This window comes from Lonchura striata, chromosome 18 (assembly GCF_050655825.1).
Source record: "Lonchura striata isolate lonStrDom1 chromosome 18, ASM5065582v1, whole genome shotgun sequence".
Classification (NCBI taxonomy): domain Eukaryota; kingdom Metazoa; phylum Chordata; class Aves; order Passeriformes; family Estrildidae; genus Lonchura; species Lonchura striata.
This window is the reverse complement of record NC_140720.1, coordinates 4,085,526-4,107,279: the sequence shown is the minus strand read 5'-3', so window position 1 is coordinate 4,107,279 and position 21,754 is coordinate 4,085,526. Positions and strand designations below refer to the sequence as shown.

At 52.0% G+C, this 21,754-nt stretch overlaps 1 protein-coding gene across 4 annotated transcripts in view; it reads right to left on the bottom strand.

Annotated features, from left to right (window-relative positions):
* Positions 1-7,612: 7,612 nt before the first annotated feature.
* Positions 7,613-21,754, bottom strand: part of RGS9 (regulator of G protein signaling 9) — a 31,609-nt gene continuing 17,467 nt past the window's right edge. For 2 of the 4 annotated variants that reach the window (XM_085556663.1, XM_085556664.1), the window contains exons 10-19: positions 19,953-19,982; positions 19,281-19,342; positions 17,025-17,138; positions 16,021-16,136; positions 15,368-15,455; positions 14,733-14,871; positions 14,022-14,107; positions 12,632-12,746; positions 8,713-9,191; positions 7,613-7,908 (exon numbers count right to left, since the gene is read on the bottom strand). In XM_085556663.1, coding sequence (XP_085412789.1) covers positions 7,752-7,908; positions 8,713-9,191; positions 12,632-12,746; positions 14,022-14,107; positions 14,733-14,871; positions 15,368-15,455; positions 16,021-16,136; positions 17,025-17,138; positions 19,281-19,342; positions 19,953-19,982 — 1,386 coding nt within the window. In that variant the 3' untranslated portion in view covers positions 7,613-7,751. Of the gene's footprint in view, positions 7,909-8,712; positions 9,192-10,616; positions 12,747-14,021; positions 14,108-14,732; positions 14,872-15,367; positions 15,456-16,020; positions 16,137-17,024; positions 17,139-19,280; positions 19,343-19,952; positions 19,983-21,754 lie in introns of those variants that run through there. The other 2 variants (XM_085556665.1, XM_021537029.4) reach the window with 2 other exon arrangements.

The window sequence follows — 21,754 nt, the reverse complement described above, 5'->3', positions numbered from 1 at the left end:
GTTGTATTCAATGCGACCCACCTCGAGCTGATTTCTGGGTGCAAATTCACAGAATTCACACAGATCCTGGGTGTTGTGTCCAACAGAGCCCGCCAGTGGTCAGGCATTGGGATGAGCTGCCCAGGGAAGATGTGGAGTCGCCATGGAAGTGCCCAAAAGGCATCTGGATGCACTTGGGGTTATGGCTGAGGTGCTGGGTGATGGCAGGACTGGATGATCCTGAAGGTCTCTTCCTACCATGATGATTCTGTGATCAGTGGAATCCCAAATAGTGAGGCAAAAGACACCAGAGTCCCCTTTGTCCCCACTGAGGAACAATGGGGTTGATTCAGGTGTGACACAGCCCAGGCTGGCATCAGTCTGGTGAGCTCAGGGCAGCTCAAAGCCTCCCCAGCAGATGGGAACAACATTTCTGTGAGTTCTGAGAGCTGTGGCTCCGTGTCTGTGTGGGAACCACAGAGCCAGAGAGGGTACAAGACCTTTTCCCACCTCCCCATTGGATTATTTCTGTCCTCAAGCAACACACATGACCTGTATGTGGTATCTGTGATGGACAAACTCCTCTCTGCTCACATTACCACATTATCGTATTATCTGATCTGGTCAAAATGAAAGTGCAAAGAGAGCACTCCAGCAGGTCTAAAAGACTACTCTGAAGGCAGGGCAAGGCCAATTCCACTGAGAAAACAGCAGAGCCCACAAAAACACACGTGCAGACATCTCCAAGTATGCTCAGGCACACACTCCTGCACCTGAACAGGATAAAATCAGATCATGCCTTTCCCAAAGTCCTTTTGCTAGGAGTTTTCTCCTCATAGTAAAAGGCTTTGCAAAGTATGTTAAAGAGCAATTCAGCAATAATTCCCAAGGAATCATTTGTTACCTGTGGTTAACGTCCGATCTGCTCACATGGCAGCTCAACTTTCTGACACAGAAATCCAGGAGAACACTTGGAGAAATCAAGGCTCAAATTGGTTCAGCCTCTGAGGATAATAACGACTTAGAAATATGTATAAATTTAAGTGGTTTTGAATAAGGACAGCGTTTCAAAAAGCACTCGAATTGTTACTTTGAAATAAGCCATTATTTTCTGCTTTTTTAAATTCCAGTCTTTAATAGGGGATGAGACCCAGACTGCCAAGAACCAAGGAGAGTTTTTGATGCAAATGAAAAGCGGCATTTAAGAAGTGCAATAATAGAGCCCACACAACATTGCCAGCTCCCTGGCCTGCCTGGAGCATCCAGGGATCCATCCAGCCTGGGACACCAGGGCAGGGGGGTTAGAGACCCCTGACCTCATGGCTGACCTGGTTTGTGCTGGTGAGGCCTCAGGGCTAACACCACAGCCCCGCATTCAAATGTTTCCAGTTAAAAACCAGAAAAATTCCAACCTGGACTCAGATCCAGACACTCACGGGCAGATGTGGCCATGCAGGGAAGGGATGGATGACAGGAGTGCTCCCGAAGGCTCCTTGGACTGGGTTTACTGATCCACCCCAGCCCAATGTCCCAGGAAAGGCTCTGTGCTTCAGCGGGATTGATAAGGAAGGGCCATACTTGGACAAAAATCTTCTGTCAAAGAATGACCTGGGACCATCACTGGGATGAACACAAGTGATTCACAAACCCACCAAGGAGATGGGGACCTGCACACTCACACCCACTCCTGGCAGTGCCAGAGCTCCCCAGGGCACTGCCTGGTGGGTGAGAGGGGAGAAGAAGCTCTTGGAGAGGGCAGCAGCAGCAGCTGGGCACTCCCTGTCCTCCCCATGCAGGGGGAAAGGAGCAGGACCTGCCTTCCTCAGCCGTGCCAGAGGCTCCGGGTGCCCAGGACACAGCTCTGCCCTGGCAGGAGCTGAGGGGGTGGCAATGAGATGGCAGCCAGGGGGTGATCCATGGAATCATTTAGGTTGGAGAAGACCTTCAGGATCGAGTCCAACCATGACCCAGAGCCAGCACTGACCCAGGTGCCACATCCACCTGGTTTTTGAACACTTCCAGGGGTGGTGACTCCATCAGTGACTCTGTGGTGACTCTACCTCCAGGGCTGGCCACTGTCTACCTTGGGTTCCCATGAAAAATTTATGGTATTATCCAACCTAATCCCACCCTGGTGCATCCCCAAAGGATAAAGCTGCCCCTCATGCCAGGGGCAAGTGGGAGGGGGAAGGTGGGAGCAGGAGGGGCCTGGCACAACAGGGGAGTGACAGAGCAGGAGCTGGCCCTGGACAAAAGGCCCAATTAAAGTGTCCTCCTGCAAACAAACATCCCCACAGCCCAACTTTTTCAAAGATGGCTCAGGAAAGAAAAGGGCCACGGGATCGGCAGGATCAGCCTAAGTCATGTACATCTATTTAACAAGAAAACTCATTGATAAGCAAACCACCTGATGCTTGCACAGCAGAAAAGAAAACACCTGGTTCTGCCTGTGGGTTGATAAGCCAATATCTTTAATCTTTTTTTTTTTCTCTTGATGACTGAAGTACACACTCTGTGCGGCCCTATGCTCCAGCCACATTGGTAATAGTAACAAAGCTTTGATGTCCCCCTCATTCAACAGAATGTTGTTTAGTTCAAAGCGAAGAACAGAGGCAATTCTTTGCTTTTAAATTATTAGCTCCCTAAGTCTTCTGTAATGATATAGTTTGACTGAAGTGTGCAGTTTATTAACTACATAAAGACGATATTATTAGAGCGGAGAAAGGCAGCCGAAAGTTTTGCCTTTCAGCTCAGCAGCAGGGGTTTTTGATACTTTGATCTCAATCAATGCTAAATGTCTTTGTGAGATAGAGGGAGCAGCAGAAATTACCTTTGGCACCATGACTACATCAATTATTTAGTTCTTTTTCTTATAAATTAAAGTGTTCTTCAACTTTTACCCCAATTTTTTCTTCCTCTTCCTCCTCTTCTTTTTTTTTTCTTTTCCCTTCAGTTATTGGAGGGGGGGGGGAAAGCTGACTGGGAGAAGTTTGGCTGTGAGTATTAATAAAAATTCCACTGACCTTTCCCAGTCCTGGTCTGGGAGGGTCTTCTCAGTGTGAGGAGATGGATTAATGGGAACAACAACAGCAGAAGGGGGCCTCAGGGTAATGTGCTGTTTAATTGAATTACTGTATAGGCTCTTATTCCAAATTTGCCTACATTTAGCCTAATTTCTTTTTTTTTTTGTTTTCCCCTTGGTCTTTTCCAGTATTGCTATGGAAAAATGGGACACCTGACAAGAAAGGTGGAGGGAGACTATTTACAAGAGCAAGTAGTAACAGGACAAAGGGGAATGGCTTCCCACTGCCAGAGGGCAGGCTTAGATGGGATATTGGGAAAATGTCCTTCCCTGTGAGGGTGGGGAGGCCCTGGCACAGGTTTTCCAGAGAAGCTGTGGCTGCCCCATCGCTGGAAGTGTCCAAGGCCAGGGTGGAGCACCCTGGCACAGTGGAAGGTGTCCTTGTGGGACAGGATGGGCTTTGAAGTCCCTTCCAACCCAAACCATTCCATGATTCCAGGACTCCTGAGGCTGAAAGCAGAGCTTGCAGGGAGCCAGACCGCAGCCCCTGGGGCTGCAGCAGCTGCCTGCACACTGATGCTGCACACAGGAACTCTCATTAAAGCCACTGGTGTCAGCTGATCCCACCCAGAGCTGTCACCAAACACTACCCATACAGAACTCTCGTGCAGCCTGGAGCCCATCCCCTAAAGCCAAAAATAAACCATTCCCACAGCTGATTCATCCCATCCCAAGAGGGGTGACAGACTCCTTCCCTGGGACAGAAGGAATCCAGCATGATGGGACTAGAGGCGAGCAAGGATAACGTAGCTCAGTGCTTCCCTGGGATAACAAATGAGTGGATGTTTCAGTGGGATTTGTGTTCTCTGGTACTTCAGGGCAGAGGCTGGAGCAGAGCCAAGGGAGGAGGGTATCCCTGCAATCTTGGGGACAGCAGCTGGTGGCTGGGCTCAGTGCTGTGGTGCACCAGAGTGTGTTAGAAACCACTGGAACCAGAACCTTGGCTGGGAACACGAGCAGCAGGACCACAGAGGTGCTGTGGAGATGCCTTTAAACCAAGATTTAAAACACTGACCTCTGGCCAGAAAAATTCTTTGTGAGCAAGAAATAAAAGAGGTCTTTGCAGAGGTGTTGAGGCATGAACTATGGGAACTTCAACATATTTATGTGTAGAATGTGTTGGAGAACAACATAATTCTGTTTTCATGGTGATCAAAGTTTTGCAAGAAGAAGGACTTGAGACAGTGTGCTGAGCTGCTATGGCAACATGAATTTTAAAAAATAAACTGACTTGCAAGAGCTTATCTTTTCCTCTTTAGTGTGGTGCAGAACAGATCTGGGAACCTCTGCCTGAAAGAGATCCTGTGAAGAGCTCACCTCTGCCTCTGGGCCAGGTGTATTGCAAAATGCATAAAACATATCCCTCGTGGCAAGGGGGAAATTATTCCGTGACTGGCTTTGCACCCCAAAGAGCCAAGTCATGGTGATCCAGTCACTGTGTTTATCACAGCTCAGATATTCCGATGTTGGGGTGGATGCAGCACGAAGCATTTGGGCTGTGCTGGTATCCTATTCTGGGAGCGGGGTGGGCTGCCAGGCGCTGCTCGGGGTGAATTCCACCCACGGCAGGCGTTTCCAAGAGCACCATGACGTGGGCTCGGCTTACAGCTCGGCTTTCAAGCCACCCGCACCAAATGTAGAGGCAGCAGTGTCAGGAACCCTCCCTGACAGCTCCTTTCAGGAGGGGATGCTGTGAGGAGCTGTCAGGCTCTGAGTCAGCTGTTCTTCCAGGGCTGGCATTCCAGGCAGGAAGAGCCTGCTCGAAGAACCATCCCAACCACGCCGCCTGCCAAAACCACACTGGGAATCCCATGGGAACCAGCCCTCTCCTGAGCCAGCTGGTACTTCCTGCTCCCGAGGCCTGATCCTGCTCTGGATGCTGAGCATTCTTTGTTCCATTTTTAAATTAATGAGGCTTGAGCAATGCATGGTCCCAGACCCCGGGGGAAGAAACAGCCCCTCGGGTGTTTTCAGCACTTTGGCCGTGTGGCCCAGCTGGAGAGGAGAGGGAAAAGTCGGGCTTGAAGGCAGATATGAGAGATGCCTGGCAAACAGATTCGTAACCTGGAGATTTTAGCCAGGTTCTCCGAGCTGGCCATGCTCCCACACACAGCTCTCCTCCCCAGCACAGGCTGTGACTCCCAAAACTGGCAGCCCCATCTCTCCAGAGAAGGATGAGGATCACCAGCGTGGGACTGGTTCCCATCCTATCCCAACAGTGTCCCCTTGAGGTTGGTGGCTGAGGCAGCCTGTGAAGAGCTCTCATGGAGGTGCAGGGGAACCCCTGAAGCTGCTCTTGCTTTCCAGGCTGGTCCAAACAGCAAATCCCAGCAGCTGTGGATCAGCCTGAGTGAAGGATGATGGAGGAGCCCACCCCAGAGTGGGTGTGGGACCTCCACACTTGGGAGTGGAGCACTTGGAGAACCACTCAGGTAAGAATCTCCTTCCAGCTTCATCTGGGCATATCTAAAGCTGGAGCACTGCAGCTCATCCAGCAGCACTGGGGTGTGGGAGCTCCTCCAGCACCCCAGGAGGAGACAGCGTGGGAGGGTCTGTGCAGCCATGAGAGGCTGGAGAGAGGAGCCTCTGCAGAGGACACGAGGCTCCCTCGCCGCCGCCGCTGCTGCTGCTGGAATCTCCTTTCTTCTGGCAGCCAAGCAGCAGGGAGTTTTCTGAGAAACTGCCCACAGGGAGCGATCACTTTTTCCAGTCATTAACCTTCCACATCCCTCACATTACAGGAATACCTTGGATGTCTAAGTTGCTGCAGAGAGCTAATTCCTCCAGGTGACTCCAGGCAGCGATAAGTGGGCTCCTGCACAGCGAGGGGGTTTGAAGTGCCAGAGCTGAAAGCGCTCCCAACTCCGGCACGCCAGGCCTCCAGCAGGGGACACAGCCTCAGATGTCACAGCACGGTGGCAGGAGGGGCTGGGGCCTCTGGAGCTGTCATTTCCAACCTGCATTTCCAACTGGGGGAGCCGAGGCAAAGGGAGGGGACCAGGCATGGGCCTGAGATGCCCTGTGCCCCCAGGGAAGTCGGTTCTGGTTGAAGGATATTGGGGAAAAAGATATTTGGAAGGTATTGGGGAATAAAAATCAGCGCCCTGAAGGGATAAATGTTGGGAACTGCCAGTGCTGGCCTCTAGGATAGGTGTGTACCTGGCTGCACTGGGTGTCCCAGCCCTGGCAGAGCAGCAGATTTGCATCTGAACTCCTTCCTCTGGTGTGGAAGATGAACACAAGGAGTATTCAAAGACAAGGAGGTGCCCAAGAGAAGCCCGAAACCAATGAGAGAAGTATTTACAGTAGGATGGCTCTTATCATATGTACATAATATTAAATATAGTATTCTTTTCTCTGACAAATCACAATGTCTTCCTCTTATATTTCCTGGATTGCACATCACCAGCATCCTGCCAGGACTAGCTGAGTAACAATACTCACACAAAAATTGCAGAAGACACCAGATTTGTCTCTCATCAATAATAGATATCCCTGTCAGTGACAGCAGAGCAGGACCAGGTCCCTCTGACAGAGCAAGCCATTGAGAGCCAATGTGTGTTTGTACAAGAGGAGCATCACAGGCAGTGAGGGCCAGCAGCCTGGGAAAGACTCTTTGGAGACAGAAGCAGCCTTCTGATTTTCCCAAATTACCCTGTGATGGGAAGTGTCAGCCCAGACCTGGGGAAAACAGGGAGCACTGAGTGTGAGTGAGGATAGATTTCAATCCCGCAGCAGGACTGAGCCTGTGGAACCACATCAGCCACACAGAAAAAACTCCATTTATAATCAGAAAGTACAAAACAGCAACATCAGAAGTCACAGGTCATGGCCAAGGTACAGAACAGGGACCCACGGCACACGCACACACGCCGAGGAAACTTGTCCAGAGAATAAAACAACCACCTTCAAACACTGACACAAGGAAGGCAACAGTCCAAGTCAATATCAGCACAGCCTGTGGCAACACATCAATCCCAGTTTGGAGGGGCCCAAAACACCAACAGGGACTTGGCTGGGATCTCCCAGGTGTTCCCAGGTCGGGCCACGGTTTCAAACCCATGCACTGGGAAGCTGGAGCTAATGCAGGAGGGCTCTGCACTCCTTGATGCCTCTGGGATCATGTTTGGTTTGGATGAAGGAATGATGCTTTGCCACCCAGCACACAGCATCTCATGAGGGGCACTCCATTTTCCCCAGTCTCTTAATCAGCATGCTTTCAAATTAAGAAATTGTAATTATTAGGAGGTGGGCCCGGGTTGGGGACACAAACACGCCCCAGTTTTGGCACTGAAGCCTGAGTCCTGCTCTGCCAGTCCTGCTCCAGCTGGGCTGTGTTCAGTGTGCTGACACCTCATGGCCAAGCCAGAAACTCCGATAAGACACCGTTTCCCAGGACATCACCCACACGTCCTCCATCTGCTCCAAGGCATGAAACCAGGCTCGTTTATCGACAAGTCTGTCATGAGCAGGACCGAACACACCAAAGACAGGAAAGGAAACCAGTCCAGAAAGGCTTGGAGCTCTTGGATGACAAACAGCTGGGCGCACCAGGGGCTGCTATCGGGAGCCGTGGTGGTCTGGGTGTCCCTGGTGCTGGAGGATGGCTCTAACACACTTTTCCAACATGTGCTGAGCCATGCATGGCAAACACTGCATCTCAGGCCTGGCAGGAGCGTGCGTGCCGGGGTTACCCCGCTCTCCCCTCCTCCGTGGGGGTCTCCCAGGGGCAGATCAGCTCCTTTGCAGAGTCCTTCCGAGCCCAGCACTGCCTGTCCTCGCCCTGCCCGGAGCGCCCATGGCAGGCTGGGCCCTCCGAAGGCACGGCCGCTCTGACTTGGAAGAAGCTGCGTTGGGAAACAGAAACTCATCACACACACACACACACACACACACACACACACACGGTGCTTTTTGATGTGCTCTGAGGCGGCCAAGCAAGCTTGGCTTTGAGATTTCCACCATTTCAGCCCCAGATCCCAAAGCAAAACTCCCGGGCACGAGCCCACGGAGAGGGAGGACGAAGGGAATGTGTGCTGCCGCTCCTTTGAAGCTGCAGCGCCGTGTGACAGCTCCGGAGTGCGGAGCCAGGTAGAGCAGGAGCCCTCAGGTTTGCGCTTTGGAATTTATAATGTGGACTCATCCACTCGGGCAGCAGCAGAGGTGGGTTAAATGAGATCAGGGACATGTTGTTCCTGGTGAGGGACATGGCCAGGGTTTGGTTCCTGCAGGGGAAGCCTTTCCAGGCAAAAATTCCCCATCTCTGCCCTGGAACAACAAACACTTAGCGACTCTCGCTCAAGATTTCCCCTCCCTTGTCACTTCTGGTTCTCCTCTGACTTGAAATCACTAAAGCAAACCTAAGTCAGTGCTCAGGAGCACTGAGGTTTTCCAAATTTGGGGCTGAAAAGTAAAACCTGGGGTTGTGCACTCCAAACAGGAGGTGTGAAAGTAGCAGAGGCCAGCACAGGCTCCTGGCCTGCTCCTGTAGGAAAACCACAGGAATGGAGACAGGGAAGAGCCCGGGGTTTGGAGCAAAGGCGACTGCCAACAGGTTCTCAGGGAGCTCTGCCTGCGGCTAACCCCAAAGCGAAGGGGCGCAGAGCTGAGCTCTGCCCGGGGCAGTGTCCGTGTGTCCGTGCGGTGCTCACCTGCTGACCGCCCCGCCGTCCGGCCACCGGTGCCCGCCCAGCGGCTGCACCTTGCCGCGGGGCACGGCCGGGCTCCCGCAGCCCCTGCGCAGGACATGGGCCCAGGCCCGGCCTCGGCAGCGTCTGCGGCCTCCGGCCGGCCGCGGGTCCGGCTGTGGGTCCGGCCGCGGGTCCGGCTGTGGGTCCTGCTGCAGGTCCGGCCGTGGATCCTGCTGCAGGTCTGGCTGTGGGTCCGGCCGTGGGTCCTGCTGCAGGTCCTGCTGCAGGTCCGGCCGTGGGTCCTGTTGCAGGTCCTGCCGCAGGTCCGGCCGCATGCCCGTGCTGCTGCCCAGGGCCTGGCCCAGGGGTGAGGGGCGGGCGCTGCCCCGGGACACGGTGGGCACGGCGGGCACAGCCTGTGGAGCGGCTGGTGGCGGGGCCGGGGCGCTGGGGCCGGTGTGGGCAGCCAGGCCAGGGGAGCAGGAGGCCAGGTGGCCTGGCTGTGGGGAGGAAAAGCAGAGAGGCTCGGTCAGGTGCTGGGTGACACCCAGGGCTCCCCAGGCTTCTCCAGGAAGACAATCCCTCTCCTTTGGTGCTGCCAGGAGAGAAGGGCCCCGCTGGGAGGCAGCTCCAGCCACCCCAGCCGAGCCTGGTGTCCCCCTCTCCTGCAGCTCTGTCCCCTTCCCTGCCCTCCCACTGCCAGCTTGCCTGCGGGGTCACTGCTGCCACAACCCAGCGGGTGCTGACAGATCCAGCCCCACACCCGCCGGGATGCTGGAGGAGACACCAGCTTGCCTCATTCCTCACAACGATTAGCTGCAGGCACAGAGGAGGAGGCTGTCATCCCGGGAATGTGATCTTGGTTATGAACAGCACAACCATGTCACACCCTCGGCACCAGCCGGGGCTGGGAGCAGACCCCGAGCCCCAGCCCCGGTGGCTGGCAGTACCAGTCACATCCCATGCTGGAACCCCAGAGTCCCTGGCTGCGGCTGGGAGGCTCCAGCACAGCTCAGCCAGCCCTCAGGACAAGCCCAAGCACAGACCCGACAGGACAAGGACAGCACATGCTGCATGCCAGGCCCTCTCCCAGCAAAATGAAACGCAGCTCAAGTGTCCGAGGAGAGGAACTGAGAGCAGAGGCATGCTCAGGACATGTACACACACATGCAGAGATGGCACAGAGAAGGATGAACACACTGAGACACGACAGAGAAGGATGAACTTGGCTCTTTTTCTGTTTTCTACATTTATTTTTATTAGACAGATGAATGCATGGAAGCCACGGCCAGAAAAAAATTAAACAACACATGGAAACAAACAATTTCTTGGCTGGCACAAAGCGAAGTTCAGCTTGTACCAGGCAACTTTCCTCTTTGGGGACTGAGCAGCAGAGGATAAGGAGCAGAAGGCAAGGCTGTGACAGCTCCATCAGCCTGTGGCAGGGCAAAGACAGCTCCTGCCTGGTTGTGAAGGATGGCTGCTTGTTCCACAAACAAAAACTGGTGTTCCACACAAGAACTGGTATTCCACAAGCAAAAACTGGTGTTCCACACAGTAACGGGTGTTCCACATGCAGTAACTGGTGTTCCACACAGTGACTGGTGTTCCACACGCACTAACTGGTGTTCCACACAGTGACTGGTGTTCCACACGCACTAACTGGTGTTCCACAAACACTAACGGGTGTTCCACATGCAGTAACTGGTGTTCCACACAGTGACTGGTGTTCCACAAGCAAAAACTGGTGTTCCACACGCACTAACTGGTGTTCCACACGCACAGTGACTCCCAAGCACGCAGCACAAACCATGGCAGGGGAGCAGCAATGCCAAGCAGAGATGATAAATCAGAGAAAGGAATGGATGCAGAGAACATAACAAGCAAAGCAGCAGACAAAATAGAAGTAGAATCAGAGGGACTGATGGGAACACACAGATTTGTTATTTATTATTTATACCCTGACTTGATCTTCCACATGTTACTACATACTGGCAATCCCAACATGCTCAGTGCTCCATGTTACACAAACTCTGCAGAGACTGTAGAGTTCATCACAGCCAAGTGGCTTTGGGCCAACCCTGCCAGCTTCTGGAGAGTCTTCCAGTGCTCTGATGTCCAAGCAGGCTGAGGGTGCTCAGCACCTGATGTAATAAAGCCTTGGGGTTTAAATTTTTAAAAAGGCAGCCTGCACCTGCTCGCCTGTCCAGCAGTGCAGAATGTGCCTGTGCTTCCAGCAGGAGAGCAGAGACACAGCACAGACATCAGAGGGAAGGTCTGGGGTGACTCAGCTGGAATTCCTCTGAGGAGGTTTATCACTGATGGGGTAAGGAAGGGCAGGACAATCTCCCTGGCTCAGCCACAAGTGGAGGAGAGGAGTGACACCACATCAGAGTGTCCAGCCCTGATCCTGCCACGGGGTGGGCCAGAGTCACTGATGGAGCTGTTGGGGACACAGTGACATGATGACTGTCCCCTGTTCACAGGGAGTTGCCCTGCAAGGACCCCAGGGCTCCAGGGGCCTGCATGCACCCCACTGTCCAAGGGCTCCCACTCCCTGCCAGCTCTCTCCAGAAGCTGCCCTGTCCCTGGGAGTGCCCAAGGCCACGATGGATGCGAGCCCTGGGATAGTGGAAGGTGTCCCTGCCCATGGCAGAGGGTGGAATGAGAGGAGCTTTAAGATCCCTTCCAATCCAAACCATTCTGGGCTTCTGTGATCTCCCATTTTCTCTAAAATCCTACCACTATTTAAAAGGGATGAACCATATGAACTGGAGAGAGGCAGCTTCCCAGACCTTAGTGCTTCCACCCAGTTCCTTTGCTTCCCCAAAATTTTTAACACACAAGGAAGCTTTTCTGCCCCTTCAATTCCCTTTACTGGCCTTTGCAACAATCTTCACACTTCTGGTAACCATTGGCCTGGTCCAGACATGCTGGGCTTTTCCAAAAAGGCCCAGAATCTCCCTGAGCTCTTTAGCACTAATGTGGTATTTTAGCTTGCCTTATTCTACAGAGCAAAAGAGACAGAGCAAATGAAAAATAAAATACTACGTAAAGTTGAAATCTGCTCTTAACACCTCTACCCTGTTCTCCCTTGCCTCTGGGCAACAAGCCAGTGACAACTGCAGCTACCTCCTATTGGATTGTTAACACAAAAAATAGAAGAGCAGGAAAAAGACAAGACAAGAGGTAGGAAGGACTGGATAAAATCTCTCTTGGCCTCGTGCAGGCTCTGGCAAGGGGCAGCTCTCTGCACCTGCACACCCAGCTGGCAGCACAGGAGTCCCAGGGAGAGCAGAGCAGAGCTTCCTGCTGATCATCTCCAGCGTGCCAGGGGATGTGGGAGCATCATTCAAGTTCAGAAGGTCAGCTAAACCTTCCGAAATGCTCCTGCTGCTGTTCCCACAAGCAGCTCTCCTGCCTGTGGTGCTGGCTGGAGGTGCAGGACTCTCGGAGTGGGGGGTGTGCTCCTCTCAGGGGGTACCAGATGCACCCCTGGGAGGATGCAGAGCCCCCCGAGGGGATGGAGGCCAGCAGGGACACGGGGCCGGGTCACCTCGCCCTCGGTGCCAAGGAAGGCTGGTCTGACCCCGCAGCCCTGGGGCACAGCTTTGCCCTGCTCTGTGCCGATTCCTGGAGCAGCAGGGCCAGGCAGCCGGGCTCTGCACCTCCGGGGCTGTGGGGCAGCAGAAGGCATCTCCCGTCCCAGCAGCAGCCCGTGCCCGGCTGGCACATCTGCTCTCCGGGAGCCCCGGCAACGTGCGGGGAGCTGGAGGAGCGCAGAGCCGGCCTGGGAAACCTAAAGCAGCACTGACACCTTCAGGAAGGGGAGCCGAAGCTCAACACCAGCCTCGCCTTGGCTTTTCCCTGCGGGGCTCAGAGCCTACTTGGGAGGAGCTTCCTTCTGGAGCTGGTTCCTGCGATCCAGCTTGCTCATGACCTGCGTGATGTCCACGGTGTTGGCGGCTTCTCTGGCCTTGGCCTCTTCCTCCTGCTGCCTCAGGATGATGGGGCTGGGGCTGGAGCGGAGGTGGCGGCGTCCGAACAGACCCGTGCTGGGCAGAGAGAGGGGAAAGAGAGGGGTTAGTGAGGAGAAGGGCACCAAAACCTCCCCCTGGGAAGAAAAGTGACTCAGGAGGACAAGCTCAGACACAGAGATGGCCAGAGGACTGCAAAATGCTTTAAACAGCCCTGGGTGAGTCAGTGACACGCACAAGCTACAGGACTGCTAAAAGTGTCGAAGTCCTGCTCCTGAGGGACTCCAGGGCACACCCACATCTCTCCTTGGTTGTGTTTGCACATAACTCACGCTCAGTGTGAAGTCAAACAACTCCCATCCGTGGAGTTTTCTCTGGTGCCTTCAGGAAGATCAAAGCAGGGACCAGGGTGGGTGTTCCTGGTGTCTGTGATGCCCCCCAAAAAAACCTTCTACCTGCTTCAGCACTTCCCCTGCAGCAGGAACAGGGGCTCACCCACCTCTGAATGGGTTAAGCAGCTCCAGGTTAATGGGATGCTGAGGTCTGGGGGATCCAGAACAAGCACTGACAAAAACGAAGGCAGGATCAGTGGGAGCAGCCAGCATCTGCCAGTGACCTCAGGATGTGTGGCTCAAGGAACAGTAACTAGCCAAACCCAGGCCAGGCAGCAGCAGGGCTTCTCCCACTGACTTGAAACAGCTTTTAGATGAAGCAACAGTGTGAAAGCCCATGATTCCTCCTTGCCTGCTAGGTTGACGCAGTCCAGCACTGCATGCTCAGCTTTAGGAGCAGCTGCAGCTCAAATGGCCTAAATTTGCTGTATAACCTTCATCTTGCTGGGAAAAAGCCATTTCCAAGGCCATCCACCTTGTACCAGCTGTTACTCACAAGGTGTTGCTTGTTCCCAAATGCCTGTCACCTTCCCTGACACCAGGGGTGAGCTTTGTCCAGGCAGAGATGAGCACATCCTGTGGATTATCCCAAATCTTGGCTTTGTCTCTGCTCTGGCAGCCAATGTTTAGTGGGCAGGAGTCTTCCCATGCCCAGGACACCAGAACTTCCTCCTTCTAGGAAAGGGGCCATGAATTAATTCAACAATCCCAGCCCTTCTCAGCAGACCCTGCAGAGAAGGCAGCTGAGTAAGCAGCAGCTCCATTCCTATTCACAAGCCTTTTCCAAAGGGCTCATGAATAAAAAGCACCATCAGTCTCAAAGCAAAGCATCTTCTCAGTGCAAAATTTTATTTAATTAAGAAGACATCTAAATCATAGTAATTTTACTGCAACTTGGGCTTTTTCTACCCTTGCTACAACAAGAAAAACAAACCCCACAATTACAGCCAGTTTCACTTGCCTTTTTTTGACACCCTCTTGTGGCACAACAGCCTTGGCCAGCATTTCCTTGTATATTGGAGACTTTAAATAGCGGCCATAGGAGTCCTACTAGGAGAAAAAAGAGAAACTGGTAGTTATGGGCTGCAAACACCCTTATTAAAATCACCACCAAATACAGCTGCTCAGGAGCCAGGGAGGCTGGGAACTGGATAATCTCCCTCAGCAGCTCAAGAAACTTTGCATCTTTCAGGCAAATGTAGCTATTTAAACCAATATCCTTTCATCTCGCTGTAAAATTCCCAGGATTTTCCATCTCACAATAAAGCTTCACAGGTAAGACCCAGATCAAAAGATCTGAATGAAGCTTAGCCTGGGCCAGCAGGGTCTCAGAGTCACTGCAAGGTGAGGAGCTTGTATTCCAGGAGCCAAACTTTTCACCAGTGGGTGAAAATCAGTCCAGTTCTGCTGCTTTCAGTGCAAGAGCTGGTGCCCAAGCTGGAACTGAAAGTCTTGCAGGACTTGCCACCTGACCTCCACCACCTTGGGGACAGGCTGAGGGGGAAGGAACAGCAGCAAAATACAAATGCCCGAAGCAGCACTTGCTTCACTCAGCAAATTTAAGGGATTTTCAAACAAAGGCCCCTTGAAAGGGACAGCTGATAGCACACAAAGGCACTGAAAGGCCCAGAGGGCTGGAATCCCCCTCAGGCTCTGGCAGCAAATAACAAACCTTTTTCATCAGCATGTAAATGTGGGTCTGAGCAGCATCTAGAACATAACGATGAGGGTGCTCCAGGCCTTTGACTGTGATGCCCATTGTTTTGCCATCGATGTTAATCCAGCGCCTTGCTCCTGGAGCTAGGAAGAGCCTGCAGGAGGAGGAATCAACAGTGCCATTAGCAGCTGCAGAATTCACAGATTCCTGTCTATGCATGACAGCAGAAGTCCCTTCAGCTCCCTGCTGCAATTTGCAGTCCTGATCTTGGGCAATCAATGTCCTCTTCATCAGTGTACTCACTTCCTCTTGCGCATAATATAAGCCAAATTTTAGCTCACTGGAAGCAAAAAGTCTCTCCCCACTTTGCTTGTGGCAGCTTCAAGAACTTTGCTATTCCACACTAATATTTAAATTACATCCTAAGACTGAAATGTAACAGAGAACAGAAAGGAAAAGTAAATATATAGAAAACCCCTTCTATTTTCATCTCCAAAAGCTCCTTTCCTATGTGGGGACAAAAGACAGCCACATCTATGACAGCTGACACATAAAAATCTTAGGAATAAATCATTTGGAGAATGAGAACCTGTGGAAAGTGATGGGACTCATGCACAAAGAGTTGAAGAGTGGAAAATTTCCACACTCACTTGTAGATTTCTTCTGCTTTTTCTTTGACCTTGGATTGGTCTCCATACTTGAGATCCTCACAGGCTTCCCAGAAACCCAGATTCTCTCCTGCATGACAAGGACAGACTCGGCAGAGTGAGAGTGAGGAGAGCACAATCCCATTTATTAACTCCTTTGGCACAATTTGCTGGCCCCAAGCAAGTCTCTCCAACTGACTGAAAGTCACTCTCAGTGACTGAAAGAGGAAAACAGCTTTCCCCTGTTCTCTGCCCACTGACACCTCTAAGAACTTGTGAGCTCAGCCAGTTCCAGCTTCTCTGGGAGCAGTCAGAGCATCATGCAATGCTCTGGGGTGGCAGGGACCTGAAAGTCCATCTCAGTCTCACGGCCAGGGGACACCTTCCACTGTCCCAGGCTGCTCCAAGCCCTGTCTGACCTGACCTTGGACACCTCCAGGGATTCAGGGGCAACCACAGTTTCTCTGTGCCAGGGCCTGCCCACCCTCACAGGGAAGAATTCCTCCCCAAAATGTGCTGTGATCAGGAATCGCCGCGGCGGGTGCTGCCGGGCTGTACCGTGTGTGCCGTGCCACTAGATGGTACCGCCAGCCCTGGCTGCAGCAGCCCTGTGCCACCTCAGCCTGGGGACAGGCCACGGGGACACTGCCACCCACCGCTGAACTCCTTCTTCAGGAAGATCTGGAAGTTCTGGCGGCCTTTGGGGTCCCGGATCAGCTCGCTGAAGTTGAAGGCCCATCGCTCCACGCGCATCCTGGTGGGCACCTCCACCCTGCGCGGGGAGAACGCAAACAGCACGGCTGCTTTCTCTAATTAGCAGATTAATTAAAACCAAAATGCCCTTTGGTGCATGCCAAGGGACTGCTCAGCATTCTCTTGTTTTCCAGGGTGGTGTAATGAGCTCCTGAAGTCAACCCACTAAGTAAGTTGTAATTAAACAACTCGGGCCGCAGCGGGATGAGGATTTAACTGGGATTTATGCAGCTCTCACAGTGACAGCCCAGCCTTGCCCTGGGGTTTGACTCAGTCCCACCCTGGAGGAGCCACTGGTTGCTGCCCAGAGCTTTGCTTCTCATAAAGGCACTCAGTGCAGGCATCCCCTGGGGATGTCTAATGGGATACAATCAGTCGGATTGCTGCTCTCAGAGCCACTGAGATGCTGGATGCTCCAAGCCCCGAGATGCCATCGTGTAATTAGCAAACCCTATTCAAAGGGAAATCCAAGGGAGGCCTCAGAGAAGGGATGGAACACCAGTGTGTGCCTCCAACCCAAAGCCTCTCCTAAGGAAGCAGCTTGAGGGGTGAGCAAAGAGCCAGGGGAGCAGCTGAACCCTGAGCTGGTCCTGTTCCATTTGCTGGTTAAGGAGGGCTTCACCCATCCCAGGGAGGATCAGACCCACTCAGCAAGGGCTGAGTGCACACTCCCATCACCAGCTCAGCAATTTCTGTGATGTTAAGGAAGGCTCCACTTGAATAAAGCAGTGCTGAAAGTTCAGCATGGAGTATTCCTAATTTCAAAGTAAGTTTGAAAGGGAACATTTCTCTGCTCATGAGCAGAGATCAGATACCACAACAAAAAATCAGTGGTTACCTTTCCTGATTTCTATCAGCATAAAGGTCACTGTAAACCATAGGTTGGCAAAACAACAGAAATACATACAGCTTTGCATTGAGATCCCAAAACTCAGGGTCATCTGATATCCAAGGGTTGCTGGGGAGACATCCAGACAGGATGGGATCATTGGAGAGGAACTGCTCAGAGTACTTCACAACTCTGCAACAAATCCAAAATCAAAATATGAATTTGGAAGCCATAATTACAGCCAGCCCCATTATAGCCAAATAACAAATATCCTCAGAGGTACAGGACTCTCAGCACAGGGATCTGGAATGTGGCCCCTGCCTTCCTAGAAAAATCAATTCATTAGCTCAGTTAATCTTTTCCATTTCCCAGCAGAAGTCTCCTGGTTGTCTTTTGAAGCAGCGAATTTATCAATTCAAATACAAGGAGATACAAGACTCTCTTCCATCACCTCCTTCTGCCTTTTCATTTCAAGGAAGAGAGACTTAGGACTCCTAAGGAGAGTTTCTGTCTCCTGTTCTCAGCCAGCCAGGGCCTGATCCTGCACTGCTCAGGGAAAGGAACACCAGGGTTGTGTTCACCCAGGTGGGTTCTCTGCAGCCTGGGAGAACCCTCATGGCCATGGGAGAACTCAGGGAGCTCTGGGAAAGTGATGGAATGCTGAGGGCTCATCCCAGCTTCTCCTTTCCTCCATCACCTACCACAGGGCTCATTCCTCTGCGAGTGGCTCTGAGGCTTTGGCACAAAGCAGAGCTGTCTCTCTCCCATCAGGAACCAGACAAACACTTCTCCTACCTTCTAACTTGGCCAGACTTCTAATTACAATTGATTTCACTAATGTCCTGGAATTTTAGCTCTCGCCTCCCTTTTTCATTCTTGGGAAAAAAAAAAAAATCCTCTGGTTTCTGCATTTAAAATTCCTCCCAGGCCAAAGTGCTTTCATGTGCTCAGAGCTGGGAGGGCAGTGTCCAGGAGCCCGTTGCTAGCAGGCCCCTTGGCACACATCCTGCAGTTATACAGTGCTCCTGCACAGGGCAAACCACAGGGCTGGCACACAGCTGCTCCATCCATCCTACCTTCCCACTGGGAATGCCAAGGCATCCAGCACCTGCAGCAGGCACTCCAGCCCATATTCTGATATTCTGATCAAGCAAATCTAAACCTGTCAGCTCAGGCAGCACTGCTGTGTGGTCTGGAAGTGCTTTGCAGCTTCTCCCAAATCTCTGCAATGCTCTGAAGCATGCACACTGCCCAGCTGCTGCTCATATCCTCATTAAGAGTAATTTGATTTGGACCCAGCCCTGCAGCCGACACTTTGGAGTTCCAAAATTCCTGAGATTTTTGATCTAGGTGATAAGCATCATCCCACCAGAACTAATGAGAAAAGCCCCATTGCCAAACAGTTAAGCACCACAAAATTCCTGGAAAGCAGCCAGGTGTCCCCTGCTCCAGCTCACAGTTTGGAGAACTGAGGCAGCAGAATTTTAATTGAGCTGGAAGTCAGTGAGAAAACGAGCAGAGCTGCTGGTGCCCTGCAAGTTGTAGCTCTCAGAAGACTCTGTCTTCCACCCATTCCATTCATCCAAGACTGTCCTCTCCAGGGAACTGGCCTGAGCACCCTGTTTATGTCAGATGTGACAGGAACCCCTGGTGGCAATGGCAGTGCAAACCAGGCAGGTGCTCTGGGCTGCACCTCAAGGTGCCTGGTCAGCATGGGAGGCTCCAGGTAGGGATGCCTCTGGCAAACACACCAATGCCTAATGCCAGGGATGGAAGCTTCATTAAGAATCTGATCAGGAAACATACCACTGGGCAGGGGAATTGCTAATTAATTGCTTGGATGCTCATGGGGAGGCCATTTCCCTGTGCAGTACAGAATAACCAGTATTACACCACCAGAGCTGAGCTCCACCATGGGGCAGGGACACTCGTGGGGGTAAATCCAGCCCAGGGTGGGGACCAGTGACAGGAGGGTCAGTCTGTCCTGCTGGTTGCCCCTCCTGAAGGACAGACACACTGCTGGGTCCTCCCCTGGCTGCAGGGCTGTGCCCAGGCATCACAGCTGACCAGAGCAGCACCAGCATCTCCTGATTTCAGTGGGATTCTCAGCCCAGAGGTGGTTCAGCTCTGCAGCGAAGCTCCCAGAGAGCTTCTTCATCCTGCCTGGGACTGATTCCTCCTCAGCCTTGTGCCTCCTGGCCCAGACAGCACCAGGCCACCACATGGATCCCCTGGCTGAGTCACCAGCTGCCAGAGCAGACAGCTTCACCAGCTCATTAGGAGATAAGCACTGAAGACTAATTAATGTGTGGACAGAAGGAAATCAGGACTTACCCTCCAAGAGAGACAGAAGATTTCACTCTGGTCTTCAGGATGGCCTGCTGATAGTACATGATCTGAGGGGATCAGACATGGCCATGGTTAGGAGCAGAGAGGTTTGAAGATAAGGCCTATCTAAACCTCAGACAGGTTCTCTCCCAGGTAGTGGGGCTAATTACAGCAGGGACTGCTTCTTCCCTAATTAATGGATATCCAAGGAACCAGAGGATCCCTGAATTGTCTCAGTGAAATGTCTGCTTTCACTGAGCTTACTGCAAACATCAGAAATGCACTTTGCAATGTGCAAGTAATTAAAAAGCACTCCCCATGTTATATAGAAATTGAATAATAGCTACCATCCTCAGCACCTACAAATGCTCTGGATGATTTAGCATGTAATTATCATTGATTCTTGGCTGTCTCCGTGCTGGCGCCACTCTGTGATTTCCCCATCACTAATTCTGATCTATTGGATTTCAGCCCTGGTGTCTGTCCTTGCCTGAGCCTTCCCGTCACTGGGAGAGCTGCAGTGGGAGGGAATGTCCTGAAATTACATTGATAAAAGCCCCATGAGGCAGGGATTCTGCTTTTCAAAGAGCCCATCCCCTGCACTGAGGGCTTTGAGCCACACTGGTGTAAGCAGCTCATACAGGATGAACACTGAGAAGTGAGGGAAGCACCACTTACCTCTCTCCTGTAGAATTCCATAGTATTTTTCTGTAAAAATATTTTAAAAAGAATCATTAAATTGGGATGGGTGCTTACACTTGTTTTTTTGGGGTTTTTTTTGAGACACCGTTGCAGGGCTGCCGTTGTGCAGCGCTCTCCAATTAATTCTGATTACAATTAAAATCAAACACAGCAGCTGAGCTAATCAGGGTATCATCAAAGCTAAGAGCATCCCCACACGGTAAATTGTCCCATTAGCTGTATTTACTGTTTAGCATTGCTTCTCCCATCACAGGCTGCCTGTATGCCTTCAATTAAGGGGTTATTCTAATGGAGCTAAAATAGATTCATTTACGAGACACAGATTAGATCATTCATATTAGCTAAAGGAGACAGGAACCAACACATTGCAAAATATAAACACCACAATTAAAAGCCTCAGAAGCAGTATCTGCTGTGCAAAGGGTGTTTACGTTGTGATTTGAATAACTCAGACTATGTTACATGTCATCCACAAACGAGCAGGCAATCCAAGGCAAGAAATTAACTGCAGGGTGTTTATTCACACAGCTTCCTTTGAAGCACAGTTACTTTGTGTGGAATAAACTGCAGAAGGGAGAAGGAAGGACAGGGGTTGGGTGCATCCCTAAGTGTGGGATGCAGCCAGCAAACCTTTAAAGGCTCAGGCAGGGTTTCAGTTGCTCAGCTCCTGCTTCAGTCAAGACCTGCATCCCAAAATTATTCTATCAAACGAGCCCTGTAGCAGGTGGGGGTCTGCAGAGTGCCTTGGTGAAGTGCAGTTGGTGAGGGATGAGGATTCTGGTACTGAATGCCACAGGCAGCTCTGCTGTCCCCTCACCTCCCCAGAGACCCTGCACTCCAAACTGCCCCTATTTTGGGAAAGGCAAGGTGCTCTCCCAGGGCTGCTTTGTGGGGACACTGATCTGCTTTTGCACTTTAACCATCATCACCAGTCCTGCTCAGGAGGGAGAAACTCTTCTCCACAAGGCAGAAAAACACCCCCATTTTGCTGCTGCCTGGTTCTGAGAGGCCCACTCACCATTTCAGCAGCAGGAGCCAGAAATGCAGCAGATGAGCCCAGTCCCTACAGCACCACCACAGAGCCAGCCCTGCCCCTGCCCCAGCCTGGCCAGTGGGGCACCAAAAAAAGTCCTCACAGTGGTGTTGTGAGAGGAGGAAGCTTTTCCTGCTGGGAGTACCATGAGCAGCTCTGAGTGGGCAGCACAGACCATCTCAGCAGGGACAAACAGGGCAGTAAAACCCAGCAGTGATGCTGTGCTGACCCCCTGTGTGACAGGGGGAAAGGACTGACACACCAAGGGAGAGAAAAAGCTCTAGGACAGCAGGATCCTTGCTCACAGGGCTGTACAACCTCCCCTGCTGATTCACAAGCTCCTGGGACAGCCCTACAAACGATGGAGGAGCTGAGGAACAGCTTTTTAGCCTTCTCTGCTCTCAGCTGCATCCCCAACTCCAGACCACCTTCCATACAGACACCACTTCTTCACCTCATTTCTACAGTGCCCTTGTTTCAGATTGCAGAAATGGAAGGGGAAAATCACCTGCTTGCAGAGAGAAATTTATTGTATTTACTGTCCTAAAGTGTCCTCTTTAGAGCCCTGTGTTTCTGCTCCAGGCCAGCTGCCTTCCTGCACAACAGGAGTTCACTGTCTCCCTGGGGAATAGGAGATACAAACCAGGTGCCATCAGATTTACAAGTGCCAGCTGAAGGGTTCCATTTGATGGAACTTGTGGCTAGAGCTTTGATTTCAACATGTTAAAATCATTAAAAAAAAAAA